This window comes from Podarcis tiliguerta (genome assembly GCF_965153285.1).
Source record: "Podarcis tiliguerta genome assembly, chromosome: 9".
In the NCBI taxonomy this organism is placed as follows: Eukaryota; Metazoa; Chordata; class Lepidosauria; order Squamata; family Lacertidae; genus Podarcis; species Podarcis tiliguerta.
In genome coordinates, this window is record NC_139542.1 from 20653457 (window position 1) to 20679694 (window position 26238).

At 44.8% G+C, this 26238-nt stretch overlaps 2 protein-coding genes across 13 annotated transcripts; one reads left to right on the forward strand and one right to left on the reverse strand.

Moving 5' to 3' along the window:
- Window positions 1-438: 438 nt before the first annotated feature.
- On the reverse strand, window positions 439-3753 carry H2AZ1 (H2A.Z variant histone 1). Its single transcript, XM_083456870.1, has 5 exons — window positions 3587-3753; window positions 2971-3048; window positions 2348-2461; window positions 1115-1244; window positions 439-983 (listed from the first exon to the last, which is right to left on the reverse strand). The coding sequence occupies exons 1-5, from the start codon at window positions 3587-3589 to the stop codon at window positions 922-924; spliced, it is 387 nt and encodes a 128-aa protein (XP_083312996.1). The 5' UTR covers window positions 3590-3753; the 3' UTR covers window positions 439-921.
- Window positions 3300-18244, forward strand: LOC310685187 (uncharacterized protein). Of its 12 annotated transcripts, none has more exons than XM_083456863.1 (7): window positions 3300-3389; window positions 4572-7505; window positions 8743-10190; window positions 13789-13930; window positions 14533-14578; window positions 16531-16617; window positions 17636-18244. In XM_083456863.1, the coding sequence occupies exons 3-7, from the start codon at window positions 9996-9998 to the stop codon at window positions 17727-17729; spliced, it is 564 nt and encodes a 187-aa protein (XP_083312989.1). In that variant the 5' UTR covers window positions 3300-3389; window positions 4572-7505; window positions 8743-9995; the 3' UTR covers window positions 17730-18244. The 12 variants fall into 12 exon arrangements, with proteins under 12 accessions (XP_083312989.1, XP_083312991.1, XP_083312980.1 ...); XM_083456865.1 differs by having other exon boundaries at window positions 3304-3389; window positions 4636-7505; XM_083456854.1 differs by lacking the exon at window positions 3300-3389 and adding an exon at window positions 3867-4276.
- The last annotated feature ends 7994 nt before the right edge of the window (window positions 18245-26238 follow it).

The following is a 26238-nucleotide window of genomic DNA, read 5'->3' on the forward strand; positions in this document are numbered from 1 at the left end:
TGGAATAAAAAAATGTAAACGTAAATGTAAAATACTTCTAGTACAGTAGTTGGTTCTCTGGAGATAGTATATGGAAACAATCTGCTTGAAATGTGGCAGGCTGTTCTGCCTACATCATCACCCCTTTAAGAGGCCAATTATTCATTCCTACTTTATGAGACAAAATAGAATCGCTCATTGTTTCCCCGTTACAGTATATGCTGTACATGAACACTTCCCTGTGTTAATTGGCCAACTGCCAATAAATACAAATTACCAAATACCTACCAGTACATGATTAGCAATTGCTATTGCTGAACCAATGCTGTCCGATTTTTGCACCTACATTTACCTTAGCTTTCCTTTGGTTACACGTATACATTGGTCTGTGTTAGGAACTAGTCAGTTCAAATTAATTGCAATTCCACTTCTTAAAGACACGAGTAAAATGATAAAAAATGTAATAATGTAACATTTATTGAACTCATTGACCAGAATGGAATAAGGTCTGTTGTTTCTGCTTGTCAGAATGGTTATTCTTATTTAACTACAAGAGATTGACAGCCACAACAGCGTTTTAATACCTCTAGTTTTTAATTATTTCATAAAATGCTTGTGTCAATCCTTTGTAGTTAAATTTTAACTGAGTAAAGCAACTTCAAGCATAAAAAATGAGCAACAATGTCAAGAATTTCATTAAAATCGAACATATCTAAAACAGTCAAGAACCACGACAACAGCTTCTCTGAAGCCATGTAACACTTAAATAAGGTTAAGACTTCAAATATAGAATTTTGGTTTGTTAGAAAGCTTGATGGGCTCCAGCTTCAAGGTTACAGAAAGGCAAAAAGTGTTTCACAGATGCAGTCCACTGGAAATCCACCAACACTGGACAACTGAGCATTTGAGTCCCAAGTTAATAAGGAATCCCATGTCCCTTCTTTACACTGTTTTCTGCTGTCCTTTCTTTCCAATCAGAGATTTATGGATATGTGGAATTACACCTGTGGGAAGGAAATAAAAAGATGGATTCAAATGCTGAAATCACCAACACGATTATATTATTAAGTATTAAAACAAAGCCACATTACTAACCGTGGTGATGGCAGACTAAGTTACTTAAGTTGTCACTTACCTCCACCAGCAATTGTTGCTTTGATTAGGGAATCCAGTTCTTCATCACCTCTAATTGCAAGCTGCAAGTGACGGGGAGTGATTCGTTTCACCTTCAAGTCTTTGGATGCATTTCCTGCCAATTCAAGAACCTGAAACAGATGTTACTGTTAAGTACACCTTAAAAGTGGGACCTGAGAAAATAGTTTATTATATTCTCAGTCTAACAGCAGTTCTGGGTGCAGGTCAGCCACAGCTTCCTCCAGTTTAGCCCATCTCTTTACAAACACCCCTCCCACTTTCCAAATAACATTTAACATTTCATGGCTCCTAGAGAACAAGCCTCTTGTTTCAAACATGTCCAGTATAGTACTAATCACACAGGGTTAAGAGTATTGGGGAGTGTTAAAGTGCCCTTATGGTAACTGTTGGGCTTCAGTTACCTAATTCAGTAACTGTTGGGCTTCATCTGAAGGCAGCCCTGTTTAGGGAAGCTTTTAATGTTTGATGTATTACAGTATTTTAATTTTTTTTTTGGAAGCCGCCCAGAGTGGCTGGGGAAGCCCGGCCAGATGGACGGGGTATAAATAGTAGTTGTTGTTATTATTATTATTATTATTATTCAGTTACCTATGTTCCTTAACAGAGGAAATTATAAAGAAAAACAGGAAGCTTCCTTACACAAAGGAAACTACTTGTCTACCTAGCTTAGTGTTGCCTACACCACTCTTTGCCAACCTGGTGTACTCCAGATGTTTTGGAGTGCAACTCCCATCAGTCACCTGTGCTGGATGGGGTTGATATTTGTAATCCACAGTATCTGGAGAACACTAGGCTGGTGTAGACTCAACACCAATGGGTCTGTGTTTAAGAAGCCTTCCTAATCCTGGCTGGCGACTGAACCCTTCTACATGCAATGCATGGGCTAGTACACAACAATCCCTGATGAGCAAATTTCAGACAAACAAATCATGTTTCCTTGAGCTTAATAGTTTGGGATTTTTAATACATTGTGGACTGCCCCAATCTTTGTTGAAAAAGCAGATTTAAAATGCATTAAATAATAGCAGCATGTTTTCCAAAAGCATACAGCCTCAGTGGGCTCTTAGTGGTCAGGATTAGTAACTTACAGGATTTTACTACTTTGCACTTTTCAATATGGGGCATTTTATTGGGATAACAAGACAAAAAGTCAAGCTATATTCTATTGTGCATGTGCAATGCAGAGTGGTTTCTCTCCTTTCGAGATTCTTACCTCAGCTGTGAGGTACTCCAAGATAGCAGCACTATACACAGCAGCTGTAGCTCCCACACGTCCATGACTGGTAGTCCTTGATTTTAGATGCCGATGAATACGACCCACCGGAAACTGTACACACAGAAAAGTAGTCAAGGCCCAAAGAAATACCAGTAGTTTCATACCCAATGTTAAAAAGATAAAGGGACCCCTGAACATTAGGTCCAGTCATGGCCGACGTTGGGGCTGCGGCGCTCATCTCGCTTTATTGGCCGAGGGAGCTGGCGTACAGCTTCCAGGTCATGTCGCCAGCATGACTAAGCCGCTTCTGGCAAACCAGAGCAGCACACGGAAACGCCGCTTACCTTCCCGCCGGAGCGGCACCTATTTATCTGCACTTTGACGTACTTTCGAACTGCTAGGTTGGCAGGAGACCCAATCTTAAAAGCCTCAAAATTAATCTTTAACAGATGACGCTAACACAGCTCTCCATATTTTCATGGGAATATCTAGAAGCCAGCCTATCCATTAAGTGTGCAGTAGGGAAGTGAAGCACGGACGCTCCCTCCATTGCAGAATGTGTCAAAACATAATAACCCCCACACGAGATCATCTACTTTAACCCTCCTGCACATACATACCTGTAAGCCAGCCCTTTGCGAACGGGACACTGTTTTGGTCTTAGTCTTGCCAGAGTCTTTCCCAGCTTTGCCGCCAGCCTAGTGCACAAAAGTGTGGAAGAATCAATACTGGTCGTATCTACCACCCCTAGAACCACGTGCTTTACTTTCCCGGCTGTTGAAAGAGAAATAGGGCGGCAGGGAAATCTCACAGCCAACTACAGTAGTAGCAGCCCGCGCATGCGCATATGTGGTCGCGTTTCACGTACAGCCCGCTCCCCACGCCAGTCGCCGATTCAACGCGCATGCGCCAGTCACCGCAACGAGCCGGCTGCGCGGCGCATGCGCCTCGGAAGGAACCTCATACCCGTCCGCTATGTCTGTGACCGCGCCCCTTTTCCTTATCTATTTTCCCCTCACAGCTCTCCCTCAACAGGCGGGTATGCTAAAGAGAACCGTTGGTAGCGCGAGAGACGTACGTTCACCTAAGCGGGTCTCGAGTCCCCAACGTTCGCCTCGCGGCGGCAACAACTCTCCCCCCCCCCTCAAGGCTGAGGCGCGCGCTCGTGCCTACTGCGAACAAGCCCGCCTCCCTCTCCTCAGCCACCCTTTTCCCCTCGTCCGCGGCTCTACACACCATCTCGAACGAGTACTGCTTCTCCTCCTGGAAGGCGCTTCACAGACGTTGAAGGGAGCTCAATGGACGCCGTTCTTCGGCGGCGGCTTCCAATTCAAAACTGCGTCCACTCCCGCCTTCCACGATCCCTTTATACCCGACTCCAACGTCCCCGCATCCGGGAACCCGGATCGCGAAGCCGGCCAATCGCGGCGAAGGGGCGGGCGCCTCTGCGCTCCGGGAGGGCCAATGGGAAAGCGGGGCGGGAACCAGGCCGCTTGTTCGGAGCACCTCGTGTCGAGCCGCCCATTCGAACTCCGCCCGCATTGAGAGCGGCTCGCCTGTTGAAACGCTGTTGGTCGTCTGAGGCGGGAGGAGGTGGCCGAGGCCCCGCGGAGCGAGTGGTCTCGCCTTCGCCCAGGGCTTGGGTTCTTTCCTTTAGCCCCACCCCACGGGAACAGGGTGGGAACCAGTCGAAAGAGGTTTCCTGTTGGTGATTTTAAAGCCACCCTTCAGCCTAACGACACCCTTTGTGTTTTTAAAAGCGCCCAAGGATCCTCAGCCAAAGGGCGGTATAGAAAGTTAATAAACAAACGGGAAAGATGCAATTTGAGCTTTTCAGGCAAGTGGCACAAAAGCTGGATTTCATGGACAGATTGGTTAGAAACCATAATTAGCATTTTAAAAAAAAAGTTAGAGCTTTTAATGAAGGTTGGTACATGCTTTTTAATTAATAATAATAATAACAATAACCACAAAGGAGGCCCAACAGAACCCCCAACAACAGCAAAGTATGCCCAGCAGAAACGCATGCACACACTGAGATTCTCTTTCCCTGGGAAATTTTCTGTGCAATGCCACCGTTTTTAGATGGAGAAAATTAAGGGAGTAGGTATTCCACAGTGGGATCAGCCCCTTTTGCAACTTGTATGCTCAAACAGTTTGTTGAAATCTGCATTCTAGGTTGCTACCAGAACTGCAAACCTGACCTCTCTTTTCTTTCTAGGATCATGATGAAATATTGGAAGCTTCCTTATACTGAGTCTGTTCGTTGCTTCCCTCTTCCTCAGTGCTGTCCACACCTAAGATAACCATGCTGGAGCCTTCCATATGATGCTGGATTGCAGCTCCCATCAGCTCCAGCCAGCATGGCTAATGGTCAAGAATGATGATCCACAATATCTGGAGGATACCGCGTTAGCTATCCCCAGTAGGCATTGGCTAGCAGTGGTATTCCTGGCCCACCTGTGGATGCCAGAAATTGAATCTGGGATCTTCAGCATGCAGATCAGATGCTCTATCATTGAGCCATGGACAGTCAGCCAGGAAGACATGGAGGGCCTTGAGTTCCTCACCTGCGTACACCATCATGTGGATTCTCCAGTAAAGCCTGAACTGAATTTTTCTCCAGTGCACTAAAAGGAATTTGCATCTAATTTGTCATGATATATAGGTCAAATCAGGTAGGATTTCTTTTCATACTGCATCATGGTGTGGTACGCTGGTTTGACAACAACTGATAGGAAGTACCTATGGTGAATGCAGCACAAGATATTATGAGCTGTCCTGTGAATCCGCTGGATGAAATAGCAGAAGAACGTCTCAGGAGAGAGGAAGATTCTCAGGGATGATTCACACCCTGGCCAGCACTTTCTTGATTTCCTGCCCTCAGGCAGAAGATACAGAAGCATGATTAGTCGCACCAACAGGGTAAAGAACAGCTTCTATCAGTGAGCTTGTTAGGCTGCTGAATGAAAAGATAACAACGGGGCAACTGACTTTCGGGTTTGGTGGGTGTGCGTCAGTAAAGGAGGGGAATTAAGACTAAGAGAGCTGAGTAGGAGGCGCTCGTGTAAAGTATTTCAATTTATAAAATTATGAATTGCATGGATGAAGTGGATAGAAAAACTTGAGTGCATTTGTGAAGTGAGCACAGTAATCAGTGAGCCATTCATGATTTTCTTCCAGTGTCTTTCCAATACTGTGGGTCAAACCTGCAGCACTTAAAACATAAGGAGTCACAAAATGGGGGTGGTGGCCCTTGTGCAATCCAATTGTGTGACATAGTCCAGTAATTAGAAACTGTTGGCATATTTCTGTTGGCATCTGCATGAACAGCCCATGCCAAATATCCACCCCAAGAGTACTTACTAAGAGCAACTTTCAGTTTATACGGAAAAGGAGAGCTTCTCATGAATCTGCCTTGTCTTCTCTCTTCCTCCTACAAAGGCGTTAGCTCAGAGCTATAAGCTTTCTTAATACCCAACTTTCAAGGTCACAATTACAAATGAAGATTGTGACATGCTTCCAGCTCTGATGGTTTCCTATGTTCATTTATGTGCAAGCCCCTTGAATACAGTGGCACCTACTTTTGAGTAAACACAGAGTTGGACAACAAACGTTTTCTATACCCTTTGTGAATCACACATCAGTTTCTCTGGAGAAGGAGGAAAAATGAGTGGATGCTAGCCATATATATTACCTCCAGTGTTGGTGGCAGTATGTCTCTAAATACCTATTGCTGAGAAACACAAGTAGGGAGAGAGGACTGTAATGCTCAGCTCTGCTTGCAGGCTTATTTTTATTTATTTATTTTAGAGCATTTGTACCCCACTCTTCAACCAAAACAGTTCCCAGAGTGGCTTACATATAATCAAAACAGTCACATGATGTTTGGTTCACCACTGTGTGAACAGGATGCCGGACTTAGATGTTTTGTCTAGTCCAGCTTTGCTTTTCCTAGCTTCTTAAGTAGGACACTGCACATGGGTAGCTTTCTTTATCTTGAGTTTACACATTTCACTGAATCCAAGGTCACTCACTTACTCCAAAGTCAAATTCTTCCGTACTGAATGGGTCTTAGTATTGCAGCTTTCTAGTATTGCAGCACGCTAGCCCTACAATTTTTTCACGTAGTCCACTTTAACACACACAACCTTCATCTTGTCTCAGCTACTGTATGTTCTTTTTTTTGTTTTTTACTAGAACACAAAGGTAATTTATGAACACTGAGGTTAGAATGAATTCCAGCAATGTCCTGCCTTTTCCTGCACAACCTTCAGGGCCCCTTTCTTCCTTTACATCTAGTTACCTTACAGTGCCAAACTGCATATTTCTGAAAGGAGAGCCAAGTTGCCAAGTTGTTTAGAGAAAGCTGGAGTCAAAAGAGAATGACCAAATTAATCTCAAATCTAGATAAATTAAATTGGCTTTTCTTACATCCAGCCAGAAACAGCTCTTTAAATTGGGTCTGCACGCTAGACCCAACCTAATTAGCTACTCATAGTCACCCACTATTTTCCTCTACTAAGCATGTGATTTCCCCCAAGGAAAATAACTTGATGAACAGGGAATTTTATCAATTAACATGAGAACAATGGAAATAGTAGGTATAAGGTGTGGGCCCACCCAACTGGTAACAGCAGTTAAGAGTCAAAGGAGGTTGGTTTCAGATTTCTGTTTGAGGCATGGTGGGCATATGGAAAATCACAGAGAGGCATTTGGAATAAAATAGTCTGCACAGAAATCCTATTTTTTTCCAGGCTTGCAGCACACCAAGCTTTCCATTCAACTGGAATTGTGAACATAACAGTTAAATAATGCTGGCAAGCCATATAGAGTCGTATAACAGCACGGGGAACATTTACAGCCTAGCAGGCTGGCTCAACCACCACGCCCACCCGTAGGCCACTTTGACTGATGGGCAGGGTTGCCTGATCTCATTACTGTTGGTTCAAGGAAAAATAAATTCTTGGACACCAAGATCAAAGTTTGAGGCAAGTACTCTTTAGTGAGAGAATCTCAGCAGAGGCTTAAAATGACAAAATATGCAGCAATGTGAAGTGTGGAAATATAGACTGTTAGACCTTTAAAATATGCCCTTTAAAGTTTCTTCCAGAATCCTCCTCTTCCCCTAGCATAGAAAAAGACTACACATTTGGTAAGTTAAAAATGGTTTCCTTACAAACTCTCCAAAGATCAGGTTCATGTGTTTACCCATTTAGCATTTAGAACAAGTTGCACAGACAGTAAAACTTGACTTGCTTACAGCAGTGAAAGTTCCTGAGTTGTTGGTCTAGGAACTCAACAGTGGCTTGTAAGAGCCATACAGTCTGAGCTGCAGCAACCAATAGATTTGGTGGCTTTACCAAAAGAATAGCACACACCAATAACTACATTTAGAAAGGGCAAGATTAGATGCAGATGCACAAAGCATTTTTTAAAAAATCAAGACACATTGCACTCTGCTCTGCTCCCCCTTTCTTTCTGCCCACGGGGGCCCTGCCCTGGCGTGTCACACGTGGCGTGGGAGCCTTTCCTCCTTACCTGCTCTCCAGCAGTTGCTATGAGCTGCCCAAGGGAGGAGACTGGCAGCAATAGCCATCGAGAGGCCATGGAGAAGCAACTAGATACTCCCTTGCGTTTGCCACTGTCACCACCACAGTTACTCAGGACAAGTGCCGGTGGCAGCACTGGTGACATTCCAGGATCAAATCTGAAACCGGGGTGGCTTTTGTAATTCTGGGACTGTCCCAGGAAAAAAGGGACACTTGGAGGTTATATGATGGGCAATTGAAAAATCTCTGTTCTTATTTCTTATGGCTCTTTATCTTTGAACCAGACAGGATGCCTTGAAATAAAGAACTGTCCTCTGACAGCCCTTCAAAACAGATTACTGTCCTTTAGGATGCATGTCCACTCTGCCACACATGGAGCTCCTTATCTGGACCAGGGTGTAGAATTTCCCAAGTGTGCTGTATTAGTTAGCTGATTGTCTCTGGAAATGCTAGCTAAAATGGATTCCATTTTCTTTAAAACACTCGAAATTGTAGCAATAAAAGCTAATATGACCACACGATGGCAGCATGGTATAAGGATGGCTCTTTATCACTGCTTCTAACATGGCCACTCAATCATCAGAGGGCAAAATATAGGCTACAATCCACCCATCAATTTCCAGTGGGCCGGCCCAGTGCAGTGTGATGCGTTAGAGTGGGCGTAATTTGCTGACTGGTATTACTTCTGTCAGCAATTGAGCTATAGCATATTGAATGATGATGATGATGATAAACAGTAGAATGAGTGCACAAATTGGTAGATAAGAACTGCAGACAAGTACATTTGTATAATATTATTACTATTATTAATTAAATTTGTATACCACCCTTCATCCGTAGATCTCAGGGAGGTTCACAGCATAAAAACACAAGATTAAAAAAGACACTGGAGGCGATGGCAGATGGAGCCAACTGATTCTGTTTGGTTTATCAACATTTGATGGGCAAGTGGTCCGACTCTACTTAAAGCAGCTTTCTACGTTCCTCTCTTTTCCTCTGAAGGGTCATAAAACCATAGAATTGTAGATTTGGAAGGGACCACGAGGGTCATCTAGTCCAACCCCCTGCAATGCAGGGATCTTTTGCCCAATGTGGAGCTCAAGCCCACAACGCTAACATTAAGAGTCTCATGCTCTACCGACTGAGCTATCCCAGCAAAAACAGATTATTTTTACTTATTAGGAACATAGTTTTTTGCTCCAGTTTTCTTAGCAGCGAGATCTCCATTGCTAACAAGAAACTCAGAATTATATATGAAACCTATATGTTAAGAGGATGCGGGTGGCGCTGTGGGTTAAACCACAGAGCCCAGGATCAGAAGGTTGCCGATCAGAAGGTTGGCGGTTCGAATCCCTGCGACGGGGTGAGCTCCTGTTGCTCGCTCCCTGCTCCTGCCAACCTATCAGTTCGAAAGTACATCAAAGTGCAAGTAGATAAATAGGTACCACTCTGGTGGGAAGGTAAACGGCGTTTCTGTGTGCTGCTCTGGTTTGCCAGAAGAGGCTTAGTCATGCTGGCCACATGACCCGGAAGCTGTAAGCCAGCTCCCTCGGCCAATAAAGTGAGATGAGTGCCACAACCCCAGAGTCGGCCACGACTGGACCTAATGGTCAGGGGTCCCTTTACCTTTACCTATATGTTGTGAAATGAGCTGAAAACATAGGGGTCAAAAATGCTTTTTTAAAAAAGTTCATAGCATAATGGCCACTCAAATCAGAGAGAAGCCGAGAAGCTTAACATGAACTTTTTTGTTTTTGAAATATGAGCTGTTGAGAAGCTCCCTAAAGGAAAAGTCACCATTCCCCTCTTTCTGTTAAGGTGGGATTGCTGGCTTATCCCCCACATCACTATATGTTGTTGAAAGCTGCATCTGTTGAATTTCTGTCTACCATGCAGCCAAAGCAAGGAAGAAAAAGCAATGAACCCATACAAAAGGAAAACTGTTCCCCCCTTTTTTTGCTTCCACGAGCAGTGCATGTTTCTCTTTTTCTTGCTGCCCATAAATCAGAGGTAGAAGCCACACTGAGCACCTGCCCGCTGACGGGAAGATCTGGGCTTGAGCGCAAACTGTGAATGGGATCCGGAGGAGGGGAATGAAGCAGGCTGTCCTTCGCTGGAGTAAAAAACTGGCTAGCAAGAAGCATGCGAGAGGAAGCAGGGGCATGAAAGCGGCTACAATGCAGAGGAAAGCGACAAGAAGGAGCCAGGCAGGTCCGGAGGAGATCTGGGAGGCTCCTCTTCACCAGAGGATTAAGAAAACCTCTCTTTCTGAGTGGAGCAGATGGGAGGTGAGTGACCAGGGATGGGGACTTGGGGCTGTGGTTCACTTTCCAGGACATCTCTGCTCAAAGGCAGAAAGGATAGCCATGATTATTATTTGTCACAGGTGGCAGGGATGCATCAAAGGATGCATAAGTGGGACCTGCAACAAATTGTTGCAGCATGGACCTGTTCAAGATTCCCCCCCCCCCCAGGCCAGCCAGCTATGCCCTGTCCCAGGACACTCCATTCCATTTCACCTCCCCCAACCCTGTTTTCTCTCCCCCTGCCCACCCCAGCAGTCAATATTCCATGCCAAATGGGTACACTCAGTCTTCGTTGGACTGCTTTTGGCTTTTCTTCCCTCTCCCTTTAAAGGGTTTATATTTCTGAATTTTTTTTGAACTTCTGCAAATCTCTGGGTTCCCCCGATCCTGCTTCCTGCTTTCCCTTATGTAGGAATGTTGCCATTTTGGCTGCATAAGGATTGACACGGTGAATGAGTTTAGTGTTAGTACATTGGATGAGAGCAACAGACTCGCTGTATCCCTGCCGGTACGCTGCTATTACACTATGAATTTTAGACAGTAAAGCAACACGAGGCAGGGATCTGTCTTCTTATTGTTCCGCTGTAAGTGCCCAGCACAATGAACGTATCAGTAGTAGTAATGCAACCAACAACAGCAGTAAAGATGGTGGTGATGACGCCAGCCACTGTGTAGCTGAGAAACTCCAGAGTCCAACCCTTCTTGTTCATAGAAATACAGTGGTACCTCGGGTTACATACGCTTCAGGTTACAGACTCAGCTGACCCAGAAATAGTACCTCGGGTTAAGAACTTTGCTTCAGGATGAGAACAGAAATTGTGCTCTGGTGGCGTGGCAGCAGCGGGAGGCCCCATTAGCTAAAGTGGTGCTTCAGGTTAAGAACAGTTTCAGGTTAAGAACGGACCTCCCGAACGAATTAAGTACTTAACCTAAGGTACCCACTGTACTGCCTGTCTATCTAAACTGCCTAGACAATTTGATGCCACCCAGATGTTTTGGTCTACAACTGCCGCCAACCCCAGTCAGTATGGCCAATGGTCAGGGATGATGGGAGTTGTAGTCCATATTTGGAGGGGCACCATGTTGGCTACACTAAATGGCAGAGGCTTTTCAGAATCTCGGACAGGAGGTTTTCCCAGACCTTACTTGCACATGCCGGGAATTGAACCTTGCAAAGCCTGTGCTCCTCAACTGAGCTACGGTCTTTCTTCTTCAACGGAATGGTTTTCTGCCATCTTGCTCCAGGCTTCAGGAAATGCTACTCCCATGAGACCAGTGCAAGGCTAATTCCACAGAATATTTCACCAATAATCCATAACAGTAGACAAATGCTGGATTAGATGGGCCAATAGTCTAAGTTGGTTTAAGGCAGATTCCCATGTCCCCTCTCAACTTTCTCATTGCTGATACATATCTCTGTTTTCCTGCTTCCTGCTTCTTATTTATTTTTCAAATGCTGCAAATAGAACCTGCCTCCTGACAACAAAGATAGCAAAAAGAAAAATAGCTCTCATTAAGCTACATCCGGAATGAACACATTTAAAGGCATCAAGCACTTTTAGTCAGGAAATCAACAGGTAGAGGAGAAACAATCATTGCATATCAAGGCTGCAAGGGTCCTATTTTCTAAAGCCTCATTCAAAGTGGTACCCACCTTTTGCTTCGGACAGGGTGATCCATTACCCTTTGTAACAGCTTGTCATTGAAAACATCTGTGTGCCCTATGATAAAAGCACATTTGTCATGTTTAAAGGACTTAGATGGGCTTTATCTAAGAAGGAGCTGTCTAACAGCAATTTGAGTCCATTGTGAAAGGCAGAGATTTCTTAGGTTTGATACTGTTTGCTTTGCATAAATTGTCAGCCACGGCCTGCAAATATGCTGATAAGCTGGCCAATCAGTGACCTAGACAAAAGAAGTCTGTGCTCCTCATTCATCACATAGAAGTGGGGAATTGCAATAACCCAACTAAAGAGACGTCCATCCATCCGGGCATATTAGAAAACCATTTATTAAGAACTGAAACCATTTATTAAGAACTAAAAAGTCCACAATAACTAGTGTTCTAGCCATGGCAGTATCTCCTAAATTGCTTTCTTAAAATGAATTCCATTGTCCTAAATGATCTCTTATTGGATGCAACAAGTAGCGGCTCTGGATGAAGATCACAATCCCATTGGCATCCAAAGAAGCAGCCAGCCATTGCAGAATCATAGAATTGTATGGTTGGAAGGGACCATGAAGGGTCATCTAGTCCAACCCACTGCAATACAAGAATCGTTTTGCACAACCCTGAGATTAAGAGTCTCATGCTCTTCCGACTGAGCTCTCCCGCAGAAGGTCTTTAGAATACCATGGAGATCCAAATTCATATACAGTACAGTGAATCATACCATTTTGTTTCCAGGCTCAAATCAAAATGCTGGTCTTAACCTTCAAAGCCCTAAATGGCTGGGGACTAAGGGAGTTAATAAAGGACTACCTTCTCCTGCATGGAGCTGTCCAAAATTTAACCATCTCTTTCAAAGTGCCCTTCCAGGTGGAATTAGGTGGGTAATAACTGCTCATTGAGAGCCCCTGTTATCCCGTTTGTGGACTGTTTTGTTAGTAGTTTCGGGTGTCAGAGTTTGTGAGTGTCAGGCACTCATAATTTCTAGATTTAGTAACTGTTAGAATGTAATCAGTGCCTGGAGAGTTAAACTGGAAAGCACACTCTTAATAGCCACACTTAGCTTCCCATGTCCAGCCTGATAATGGCCAAGTCATTAAGCAAACAAAGACAGGGTGGTGACCCATCAGGAAAGCCATCAAGAAGGCAAACACTCTCTGCTGGATGTGGAGGGGTAGGGGTAGGGGTTGAGATCAGGGTTAGCTAGAAAAACAAAGGCCAGCAGTGGAGCTTCAGGTTAGCAGCTTTTGCTTGATGTGAGCTGGAGGAAAATCTTTTCAGTTTGTTAAAGTCAGAAAGCTGGTGAGAGGGCCACAGCCACATTTTGGAGCATGTTTGATTTCTGTTTGTTTCTGAGGCTTGCAGAAACAGAAGAGCCAGAACCCTCTTAGAGTGTAATCCTGGGAGCCCGTCCATCATAGGTTCAGGTTGTATATAAGTGTAAATAAACCATATATCATAAAGACATCACTGTCTCCGCTGTGCCTCATTCCCAAAGGAAACACAAACCCTGGACCCCTGGAATCTCGCAACACTCAGAGATTGGGGTGGCATGTAACAGTATGCTTTTAAAGAAGAAACAAAGAGGGGAGGAAACGGGCGCCGCACACCCCATACTTTTAAAGCACCCAAGGAATGCTGGGAACTGTAGCTTGCACCTCACAAACCTATAATTTCTAGCACCTATTGCTAGAAACTGTAGCTTGCTACAGTTTACAGGATTTTTTTGGGGGGGGGTTAAAATATATGGTGTGTGTACACACCCAGGATAGAAGAAAGAGTGAAAGGAGAATGACTGTGAGACAGAGGGAGGAAGAGAAACATTTCTACGGTAACAAGCTTGGGGATTAGTGGTCTTTGGTCTAAAAAGACTGCTAGCAAACCTCTCAGTCCTTTCTTCTTTCTTTACAGCTGGTGGCTATCATTGGTTCCATCTTTCTTCTGCTTTACATCATGCTGTGTTATGAGAACTTCCATTTCCATGTGGCTCACATGTATGCTCATCTAGGGTACCCCAGTGCCCAGCACATTGTGGGACAGAGATACCTAAAAGGTAATATTTAACTTTGGTCGCCATCAGATGACTTCTGTGCCCAATTAGCAACCATTGAATTTGTGAAAAGGACATTAGTGCAGGATCCTGTCCTGTTCACACAGATCTAGGCTACCCATGACTGAACTTGAACTTCTTTTTTTTGCACCAAATAGAGAACAAGAATGTTGGGAAACATTAGATAAAATAATCTGGGCTTCTTGATTAGATGGAAGATCTCTGAGTGTACATGGACTCTTTCACATATTAGGCTGAATGTGTGGGCTTGCGGCAGCTGTTACACAGCAGGATCACAGGTACATCCTGGTTCCACCTCTGTATTTTCAGCCACTGTGATAGCTGCCCTCAATATTTTGGATAATAGGGGTAGGCTTCTCACCTAACAGGCCTGTATTGTGAAGTTGTCAACTGATGGTCTGGCTTGTTGCTTTAATGGCAACTTGTGGAAATGAGCAAAGCCAAGTTTTTCAAAGCATGGAGATCTTCAGTATCACCACCGTCTACTAAGGTCTGTAAACCAAGCTGCCCTTAACATTGCAGTAGAAAGGACCAGTAAAAAAAAGTTAGCAACCATATTGATTGTGACTTTGCCTCATTGCTAGGAGCTGGTGTGGAAAAGAATGAAGAGAAAGCCATGCAGTGGTTCAGGTGAGAAGCGGGTAATGATTCGTTCTATTGTTGTTGTTGGCATCCGTCTGTCTCAGGAGACAATGGAGAAGTGAACCTTTGGTGCTGAAGTCAAACTGTTGGAAGTTTGCAGTGCCTGCTTGGCTATTTATTAAAAATAAATAAATCCATAGCTGTCCAGAGTTCCAGGGCCAATGGGAGGAACAGCAAAGTAACCATTTCCTGGTATTTTGGTTTCTAAAACTCCCCTGTTTATGAAAAGGCATAGTGAGGGATCTGAGGGCTCAATTCCAACAACCAACAGCCATCTCCATTGGGATGGCCAAAAGCAAAGGGCTCCTGAGCATTTAACAGTTCTTTGTAGATACTGTAACGTGGGCAAGTGCATCTCGTGAAGAAGAAGTAAGAATTAAATGGCTGTACCTGCCGATATTGCAATTAGGTAATTTTAGCCTCTGGGTCTGGGATAGCTATCCATGGGATAGCTCAGTTGGTAGAGCATGAGATCCTTAACCTCAGGGCCATGGGTTCAAGCCCCACCTTGAGCAAAGGATTCCTGCATTGCAGTGGGTTGAACTAGATGGCCCTTGTGGTGCCTTCCAACTCTACAATCCTGTGATTCTATGAAATAGTCTTAAGAGGGTTTCCCTCACATACATTTTGATGTGTCAAGCCATTCCTGCATTTGGAGGTCCTCCTGCTCAATCCTGGACATCTGCCCCAAAGCCCTGCCTTGATGGTACCACTAACACCTGCTGAATTTAAGAACATAAGAAGAGCTCAGCTGGATCAGACCAAAGGCCCATTTTGCCTCACACTCTGTTCTAACAGTGGTCAACCAGATGGCCTTGGAAAGCCTGCAAACTCAACCTGAGTGCAACAGCACTTTCCTCACCTGCGACTCCCAGAATCTGGGATTCAAAGGCATATGGGAGGTAGAACATAGCCAACGTGTCCAGTAGCCATGGATAGTAGCTAAATCCCTTTGTCCTTGATCGCCCTTCCTCTGCTAAATCCCGCAGTTGGGCATGCTCAACCTATCTCTTCAACATGCTTCCTAAATGTTTCTCCATTAAGCACCTTGATATGAAGAAGTAATCGATGAGAATAATTTATTCTAGCTGTAGTAATTGAGCTTATAGCCATCTGGAGAGCGGTTTGAAGGTCCCACGCCAGCAGGAAGTCCAGATGGGACAGGGTTTTTTTTAGGGTGGCCAGTTATGCATTGCCAAAACAGATTTGTATAGCCAAAAAGAAGAGGACAAAGGAGGACGTCAGTTTGCACATGGTAATTTATAAGTATAGACGCAAATTTAGAAATAATTACCATGATTTAAATAAAAATACAATACATCTCATTACAGTACAGAAGACTCTAGGTGACTTGTTGTGCCTGCTCAGTCTGTTGACCAGGCACTCCTGACTGTGGATGGGCAACTTGAAGGCTTCTACTCTCTTCTTTTATGGTTCCTTAACTGCAAATTAGACTTGGACTGGACAGTCCTCAAATTGAGGATGCCTTCAAATAAAGGGCTGTTCTCTATCAGGGCTTCAAAATGGAGGTCTAGTCTCTGTAAAATAGGACACATGGTTACCGTAAGATTTCTTTGGACTTATACTGCCTGCACTTAATTTACCTCATATTCTGGTGTGGGATCTTTGGGCCTAGCTAGGTATGGATGCGTAACACACATATGTTTAAAGCCCCCACCCCACCCCCAAGAATTCTGGGACCTATAGTTGGTTAAGGGTTTGGGGATTCTAGTTCTGAGAGGGGTAAACTACAGTTCCCAGAATTCTCCCCCAATCTCCCTCACAAGTTGGTGTCTCTGGTGTGGCAGTAAAGGTGTTTCAAGCATGCCCCCGTTTCATCAGCGAAATGTTGGAAGGTTCCACATTCTGCAAGTTTGTCTGACCTGGTCACCATGTTGACCCTAATTTGGAGCCTCTTTCCTTCGTCTTCTCTCTTTCAGACAAGCAGCAGAGCAAGGCCACCCACACTCCTCTTTCAACCTGGCTGTGGGGAAACTGAAGAACATGACAACTATCCTTGAAGAGGGGTATGTTTCATTTCTTTCCGCTGCTAGGGCAATAGTCAATCAAAGTTCTCCCTTCTCCATGAACATGTTCTTGACCAACCCTCCTTGTCTTTCCCTGACTAGAAAGTTTCCTTAAATTCTCATTGCGCTTCTTCTCTGTCTGGATACAGGACAGAATGGGGGCGTGAGTATGCATAGCCTATAGCACAAAGATTACAATTCATCTACTTTTGCCTCTGTCCACTGCCAGGATGTGTCCCCCAGAAAACTAGCCAGATGGGAATGCAGCCCTTGAGCTGAACAAGGTTCCTTGTCTCTCTTTGAAGTGCTGTTCAGTCCAAGTGTGACTTAAAGATAAAGAACCCCAAGAAGGGAGAGCAGGGCTGGATCTAGACACATCAAAGAAGTGTTTCAATTAAGCACATTGTAAATTTAAGGTAGGGTTGCCCTATGTCCTCTTTTTCCAGGACACGTTCTCTTTTTCATGATGAGAGTCATCACAGAGATTCATAATTAAAAGAGGAAGTTGGCAAAGGTCTCCTCTTTTTTGCTCTTCAAAATATGGCAACCCTAACGGGGAAACCCGGTAGGGAAAGACGGGACTTCACAGCGCCATCTGGTGTCACGGTGTTATATTGCATGTACAACACTTTTTGTTTACCAATCTAGCTGAGTCCCAGGAGGGAGCTTCAAGTTGCCCATCAACAAGTAGCTCCCCACAGCAGACTAAGCAGGCATGCACCTACTGTTACTTTGGTCACAGTCTTGCTCTTCACTCTGGTGAGGTGTATTATTATTTTTGTTTAAATTCTGCTTGTTATTTCTTAATTTGCATTGTATACAATAGCATGTGCAAATGTTATGCAGATCTGCACCAGTCTTTACCTTTTTTCCCCGGCATCGGACACACCAATGGGCACCACTGCAAATGTATAGATAATGAAGAAGTGACGCAAGCACAAAAATACCTATTCCCACACTGTTCTCATTTCTCCTCTCTGTCTGCCTGTTTATCTGATAATGATTGCATATCTTCCAGGGATGTAGAAAAGCTTCTGAATGTAGCTGCTGGTCATGGACTCCAAGAGGCCCAAAATCTCCTGGATAACATCCGAAACAGGCATCTACCCTGAGAGACCAGGGCTATTGAACAACATGGCTTCCGAGTATATTTTGTGTGTTTTGGTTCTGCTTGTATTTCTGATGCTTGGTTTTGGAAACACTGCTGCTTCCTTATATGTGGAGTTAATTGGCATTATTTACCGTATGATGCAGGAAGAAATACCCCATTCATGACAACACGGTGTACCAGACAGCGTGGTTTAGGATTTAAGGCCATCACTGGAGCAGTAGAATTTATTTATGCATTGTAATAGTCGGCTGTGACAGAAGTGAACATGGCGCATCTTTACCATGCAATCTATAATGGAAATTACCTTCATTTAGCATTCACTATGGCTTAACAGCTGCACTTTTCACAATGCAAGGAGCTGGGGGAACTAATTACATTGAACAGAAGCTGCCTCCACATTCATGATACCCTCATTTTCAAGCCACCAGGGGAATAATTATATTGAGCAGAAGGCACAGTTCCTAGGCCTAGATATATATGATTTTTGTGGGTAATAAAGTCTTGTTTCATGAGAAATTTCAGTCTGTGCTCTCTCATATATTTGTCACGTCTGCTCGGTAAAAAATATTTATGACGCAACATGGGGCATTTTACAAGCATGAACTGGAAGGTTGTTGTTACAGTCAAATTTGGGGTTTACAAGAGCACCTGGGAATAGGAACAGGATCACAAGGCACATGACAGAGTCCAGTTATGAAGAGTTGCCATTTTAATCAAAACTATAAGAGTTTAAGTGATGAAAGTCTGGCTCTTGGAGCTTTTTGTTGTTTCCTTTCACTTGTCATATCCTTTCATGTCCTTTCTAGAACAGTGGTTCCCTATTAGCTAATTACTGTGCACCCCATGTTTTTTCAACAGCCAATCCATGGACCCCCTACTTTTGAAAATGTTGATATCTTGGTGGTAGTTTTTCTTATGTGAATGGTGCCACATACTCTCCAACATGTCCCAGAGCAAAACCAGCTGTGCATCTTCCAGGCTGCGCTCCTGTGCATTTTTGGGCACCGTGCTCTCATGTGAGATGTGTGTCTGTCCGCCATATCACACATTTTGGGGAGCTGTGGTCTTGTGCAACAGCATGGACCCCCAAAAGAGGATGTCTTGGACAGTTGATGGGTATGTGCCATGGACACACTGTTTGGTGCTGCAAGGTATTGGAGGATATGATAAAGAAATACTTGGAAAAATAGACACTCTGCTACTGAACTGTGGCTCATCCCCTTAAGGTTTATAGAGCTGTTGTTGTTGATCTTATCATCGTCAATTGAGTTTGTATACCGCCCTAGACCCGCAGGTCTCAGGGTGGTTTACAACATAAAACCACAACATAAAAACATCCAGCCATGTTAGTCCATTCAGGGGGGAATCCCCCCAAGCAAAACAGTGAGCTTACTCAAAAGTTTGACCACTGTTTTTCAACCCTTTCCTTCGTCCTCTTAATAAAAGGATTCCTCTTTTGCTGTTTTTGATTTTAAGGTGGTGTGTTTTGGTTTAAGGATGCGACATTCCATGTAGTGAACACTAGGAGTCCCCAAAGCACTGTCTGAACTTTTCACAGGGACACAGTTCTTCGCGTAGGTCACAGCAGTATAGACAGTATATATAATGCAGTGCTTCTCAAATGGGGGGCCTTGGGCCCCGTTTTAGGTGGTCACTGGCGCCCCAACCTGCCCACTGCCTCCTCACTTGCCTGCCCCACCCTTATTTTGATTTAATATTTGATATGACATTTTTATTCGGCTTTTCCAATAACCAACATTGAGCTCAAATCGGCTCACAATAATCATATAAAGGCATCAAAAGACAACAAACATTACAACCGCTATACTATCAAACACAAGAACATGCAAATAAAGCAAACAACAATGAATTCATCAGTTTAATAAGATCGTAGTCATTCGAAATATCAGACAATATCAAAAACCGTTCATGAAAGTGATCAATACAATTCAAGATGATTAATACCCTGGAACCAAGGGACTCCTTGCTGAGTTAAGTTGGTTGGGAGACAGAGAAATATGGTGGGGGTTGGGTAGAGGAGAGGAAGAACTCCCTCCTCTGAGCAGAAGGGCTGGAGGAGGTGATGAAGGAAATCAGAAAGTGAGATAAGAGCTAATAGGTATTGGGCAATAATTTTTTTTACAACAAACAAGCAAACTGGGAGTAGAAAAGGTCAGAGCAGAAAAGCGTTGCAGGAGGAATGTAAAAGGACCAAAGAGGAGGTGTGAAATAAACTGGAGTGCTGGAGGGATAAGGGCTGAGTGTGAAGGGAGACTGGAGGAAGAAATTATAGGAGATGGGATAAAAAAAACTTTGAGAGGCATGTAGGAATGGAAGGGAAAAATATAAGAGAGTTCTAGAGCCTATGGGTCAACTCATTCTGCCTAAAATGAGAGCACTGAGTCACTATAATTCCAGAGCCTTTGCCTGCACTTAGCTGACGGAAAGGGAGAACTATGAAACTCCTTGCTACAGGGAAAATGTTGTGGGAAAGAATTTAGTCATTTCCTTAGATGGTTTAGATACCAGTAGAAAATGTTGCTAGTGATTGCCATCTTACTATGCCGCACTCTGCCTCCATCTGCCACCATTTTGGGACTAGCTCTGTCCCTGCACAACCATGTTGTGACTGATGGACCTCAGAACTCTTTAGTCGTCTCAAGTGGGCCCTGCAGGTAAGTAAGTCTGAGAACCCCTGCACTTAGTCTGAACTAAAGCTGGGCAGAATATTGCCCCTCTTTCTACCAGTGTCATTTGTTTCCTGTGAAAGCGAGGGGTGATTTTGGAGACCCGGTCTTCCAGCTAACGGTAGTAGTTCTTAACTTAATAGTCTATGTGAAAGAAAAGAAGTTCAAGCATTGTATGTGAGCCCTTTGGGGAGATCAAAGTGGCACCGTCTCCACTTACAGCCAACTCAGAAGCAATTCCCATTGAGTTCAATGGGGCTTACTCTGAGGTATGTGTAGGATTGTGGCCCCACGTCTCCTCATCCTGACAGTATACAACTCTATCAAGTCCAAGGTTGGAGAAATCCTGCTTTAATGAGATTAGTCTCCTGGGTATTTTCTGCCTAGGGCAGATAAAATGAGCTCGATAACTCTGGAAGGAGCAGACTGTTGACTCTTCCAGCCCTCTGTGATTGCTTTTCCTGTCCTCTCAGGGTTACTGAGTGGAACAATTAAAAGTGTATTGTACTGGATTGGCCCGGGAGAATGAAGCAGTACAGAGGCCAATTCTTTGGCTGAATTCCTAATACCAATCAGCAACCGATGCCATTAATTTAAGTGAAAACCACGGCCAAATGTGAATATCAAATAGGCTTGAGGTTGGTAGACGAGGTTAGAATCTGAAGATTTGAAGTTAACCGTCGCCACCCCAACCCATTGCCTTCCTGCACATCTTGCAACTCACAAATTTTCTCTAACTTCCAAATCCCTCCCCACCATCCCTCCGGAAATAAGAGATGTCCCTCAATAAGGACCTTTCCTCATCATGGCTCCCATTCCACCCTCTTCTTTACGGCATTCCAGAGGGTCCAGATGCCTCAGAATCATAGATTCATAGAATTGTAAGTTGGAAGGAGCCCCCGGGTCATCTGGTCCAACCCCTTGCAATGCAAGAATCCAAGTAGTCTTTCGACTGTGGTTATCACATTTCCTCCGGACTCAAAGGACAATACCTTGTGCCTGGTGAAATACAGTAAGCCTCCCAGATAGCACGATACTCTTTATTTATTGCCATTTATATATTACATTTATATCCCACCCCCTTTCCTTCAAAGTGGTGTGCAGATACACACACACACACACACAAAATTTTCACAGGAGTAGCAAAGTTGTAACTGCTACTCACCCGCTGGTGGCAAAGAGGACTTCTGCAGAGCAGTGCCCCAAAGCTTGGTTAGACTAAGGCAGTAATTTTCCTGAGGAAAGCAGGTAATATGTTTTAATTAGCTTCTACTTCGTTTTTGCAAAATAGCTTTCAGGCTGGAGGTGCTGCAATTAAGTGAACATGATCATGGGAATCAAATTCATTACGGGATGTACCCTATAATTGCCTTTTCCATTTTTCACCATCTGCAGCCCAGAGAGGTGTTTCAGCCCCTTGGTACAGTGGTACCTCGGGTTAAGAAAATTGTATTTGCTGCAGGCAAGCTCCTGTAGCCTCAAAACATATGTGACATACAGTTTATGCAACAGGTGAAGATGTTCCTAGCATGGAGCCAGTGCCACAAGAGACATGGCACCTACGGCTACCCTACTGCATGTGTCAAGTCACTGGCTGGTGCACGGGTGAGGAGTTGGAAGCATCACACAATATGGTTTTCCCTTTAGGGACCTCCTCCAGCCCAGATGCTGTTCTGCGAAGACTTTGGCATTGTCCCATGTGTTGCTTCTTGGTCGTTAGGAGCCGGCAGGTAAGAGATCCATTTCCAACCCCCTAATAAGAGCTCAGGATGACATTCAGAAGCTGGCAGGCAGTATGATGGGCTCAGGGCCAGTGGGCTCCTTAACCCGCTCACTCAGGTTTCCTGGACTGACCTCCCAGGATGCACTAGTGGGGTGGCAAAGGAGAGTGAGGGATAAATGTTGGACGATGGTGAGGGAGGAGCAGTGGGACAGTGATGCCTGTTGGCTGGGATGGTGGTTTGTTGGTAAGGTGGCTGCTTAAGCATCACCAAAAAAGAAGGGCCGAGGTCAGGGGGCACGCTTGCAGGTGCTAATTTATTTGTAGCAATGCAAACTTCAAAATAAGGGCTATAATTTAAATAGAAATCTCATCCTGCAAATAGAAATCTCATCCTGGTGCAGAGGACTGCGACCAGGTTATCTATGTGTCTGCTCCATCTGCTACCCAGATTGTTGGCTTATTGTTGCTGGGCAACTTCAAGGTCCCTGCTCTCCCTCCTTATGGTTCTTTATTTTGTTAAAGCGAAATTGGATTAGACAGGTCTTCAATGGAGGGTTGCACTTAAGCAGACCTTTGGGGGTAGGGCCATAGCTCAGTGGTAGAGCACCTGCCTTGAATACAGAAGGTCATGGGTTTGATCCCCAGTGTCTCCAGGTAGAGCTGGAAGAGAAATCTGCTTGAAACTCTGGAGAGTTGCAGCCAATGAGTGTCAATAATACTGAGCATGGGATCCAACTCCTAAGGACCAAGGTCCATTTGGACCTCTTCTGGGTCCCTCCCTGGTCCTCTGCCCTGGTCCCCTGCCACACACTCTTCAAAGCCCTGCCAGTTCCTGATAATGAGTTTGATTCCTGGGAACTCCCTTTCTTTTGTACCGGACATGATGATTTTGGGGCCAGGTGTGCAAAAAGTTAGTGTCAGAGCAGAAGGTATGAGTTTTGAGCCCCTGCTGGAACCAAACACACACCTCCTGCTTTTCCACTCCGTGCAGTGAACCACTAGATGCGGCTGCTACCAGTACTTTCTGTGACTTCTCTAGTTGTGTGACCTGCGCTGCATTGCAAAAGGGCCCTTCCCTCTCTAAGGGGGTCTTCTGGACCCTTTGTCTCTGAAGGACTGGGCATGCCTCCTGCCCAGGGAGGGACTGTTTAGGTGCTGTGTTGTGCTGCACAGGCTTTCCTGCTTTCCCTCCAAAATTGTGCTTAGGAGCAGCAACAGGGGAATCAAACCTTTACCTGGAGTGATGCCCAAAGACTGGAAGAAGCAGGGCCATTGCTGGCTGTGCCACAGGGACTGATAGACCGAGGGTGCTGTGTGTTGCATGCTGGCTGTGTGTTGCAATGCAGAGTTGTGCTCTGGAAACGTATCCTCATTGCTGTGAGTTAATTGGCTACATGGGCTGCAATGTTGGTGTTATTGGCATAGCCCGTGGTGGGCGGTTTGAAGAGTTTTCTGTTTTACTGTGTTTTCTCCTCCCTTTCTGTTCTGTGCTGATAGAGAATATGCCAGCCACTTTGCCAGTTGTACACTGCTGACCCCTGCTGAATGCAACCAGCTCAGCAATTCTATGGGACAGCCTTCATCAACCTGGTGCACACCCGCTGTTTTGGACTACAATTCCCATCAGCTCCTAGCTGTAGTTCCAAACCCCTGTAGGACACCAGCTTGGCAAAGCCTGGCGTAAAGGATTGCATTTAGCAATGATAGGTGTCGGATACGCCAAAGAACCGTGAGCTGATTTTGTATTTCCTGGATGCCTTTGGCTGCTCCTCAGGCTAAGGAATAAGTAAAGAAATGGGAAGACAAATTAAAGCAATAGGAAACAGTGCCCTCCGAATCATTGAAAGTGAATTGAGTTTGGCCTTAAGGTTGCAAACAAAGCTGCCGAGATGCATTAAAACATTTGTCAGATGAAAACAGGTGATCTTGTTCAGTGAGGGCCAGCTCAAGTGGAACACTTGGTATTCATAGGACGTTGCCTGGAATGACTGCCACAAGCGCACTCTCACACACAAAAATCTATGTCACACACATAAAAAGGCTTTGGTGGAGCCTTGAGATGCCGCTCCAAAGCTGCTGATACTTCTAAGCTACATGACAGCTGTGCAGTTGTAGTGAGGCTACTGGCTGGCCAGGACAGCTGCCAGGGCTCGAGTCAGGCAAAGGTCAGCAACAAAAACAACAAATCACCTGAGGCCAGTGAAGTTAAATCTCTAGTCAATGAAACAAACCATAGAACTCCGGCCTAGTGGTCTCAGCAAGTCTTCCAATGAGGTCTTGCCCCAATAAAGCACTTGCGAGGACTGAAGGTCCTTCCCATCCCTCTCTAAGGCTCCTTCTCTCCAGGGTTTTCCCCACGCAGTCTCAAACTGTGCCTGTGCACAACTAATTTCTGTTCTGCTCTTTTCATTTCTCTGTGTGTTCCTGAAGAACGGGGGGTGGGGTGGGGGGAGGGCGGAGGGAAGGGAGCTGGTCACAGCAGTGGGGGACGACTCCCTGGATTCTTCACCTCACTTCTCTCAGCCTCTGCTTCAGCCTCCAAATCTGAACTGCACTCTGCCACGGACTCCTCCTGCTCACTAAACCCAGTTGCCTCTCTTGCCGCTGACACCACCTCCTCCCAGTCTGCTCCTTCTCTCTCTGAACACTCATCACTGTCCTAGCACCAATCCCCTGGCTCTGAGCCTTCCTCCCCCGGGGGTTCCCTAGGGGGTTCCCTGACTAGTGCCTCCCACCACTCCTCTGCAGCCAGCCAGTCCATGACAACAGTTCAGCAAAAAGAATTGTTAGCACGTGCACACCTTCCATGGCCCTCAGAGATGAACCACATGCTGATTCCTCTTTTATTGAGATCGATGAATTTGCATTTAAATGGTTTTGGGGTTTTTAATTTTTTTAAAAAAATGTTTTTAGGGTAAGTCGCCCAGAGAACATTAGTTTAAAACAGTTGCCATGAATAAATAAATAAATATACATGGGTTTCAAAACTGCTTACCCTTGGCTGGATTATGCCCAAAATAAATAATATACCAGCATGATTTTTTTCTTTTCTTTTTTGCTGACTACAGTGAGAGCAAGATTGGCATACCAAGCCTGCAAGCAAACGAAATAAATACTCCCCTCACCTTCTCTGCAGAGTTAATGCAGAACAATGACTGCCTGTGTCAGAGGTATTCTGAAGTTGCCAGTGGAGCTAATGAACAAAAACATTGACTAAGTGTCCAAAACCTGTCAGTGCCCTGCACTCTGATGACTCTGGGAATTTTTTTAATGATCTACCGAGAAATGCCACACGAATAATACAACAGAATTATTCTTAAGCACAACACTGAGTACTTAACAAACTTCTAGTTCAGCATGTCCAAAGGCAAATACTCTTTTCCTGGGCATGGGTATCATGGGGCATGAGTACTTCTGGGGAACCAAATCCTACGCCATGACTATGACTAAACTGCTTCTGGCGCAATGGAACACCGTGCTGGAAACCAGAGTGCACAGAAACACCGTTTACCTTTCAACCACAGCAGTACCTATTTCTCTACTTGCACCTTGACGTGCTTTCGAACTGCTAGGTTGGCAGGAGCTGGGACAGAGCAATGGGAGCTCACCCTGCCGCAGGGATTCGAACCACCGACCTTCTGATCGGCAAGCCCAAGAGGCTCAGTGGTTTGGACCGCAGTGCCACCCGCGTATCTTTATAGTCCTGCCCTTTGCTGCTAATCTGCCATGCTGAGGGACTAAATGAGACTATCAGCTTGCAAATTTTTAAAATATATTTTTGCAGTGGCGAAGCATGAGGGGCTTGGGACAATTTATCATGTCCCTGTTGCTGAATCTCACACCTCTCAGCACTTCACAGCACCCAATGATGAATGGGTTGTTTACTACTTTCTGCCTTGGTCTCAAGGGAGATGTGGGGTGGGATCCTGCCAGCATTTCTGGAAGTTTTTTTTTTTTTTAAGGCAGCATTTTCTTTAGTTTACAAGAAGAGGTTATGAGAAGATTAAAGGGTAAGCTTAAAGCCTGTCACTGTCAATTCTTGTTAATTTACAAGGCAGACATTTTGCTTGCTTTCCGGATGATATCATTCCACATTCTTG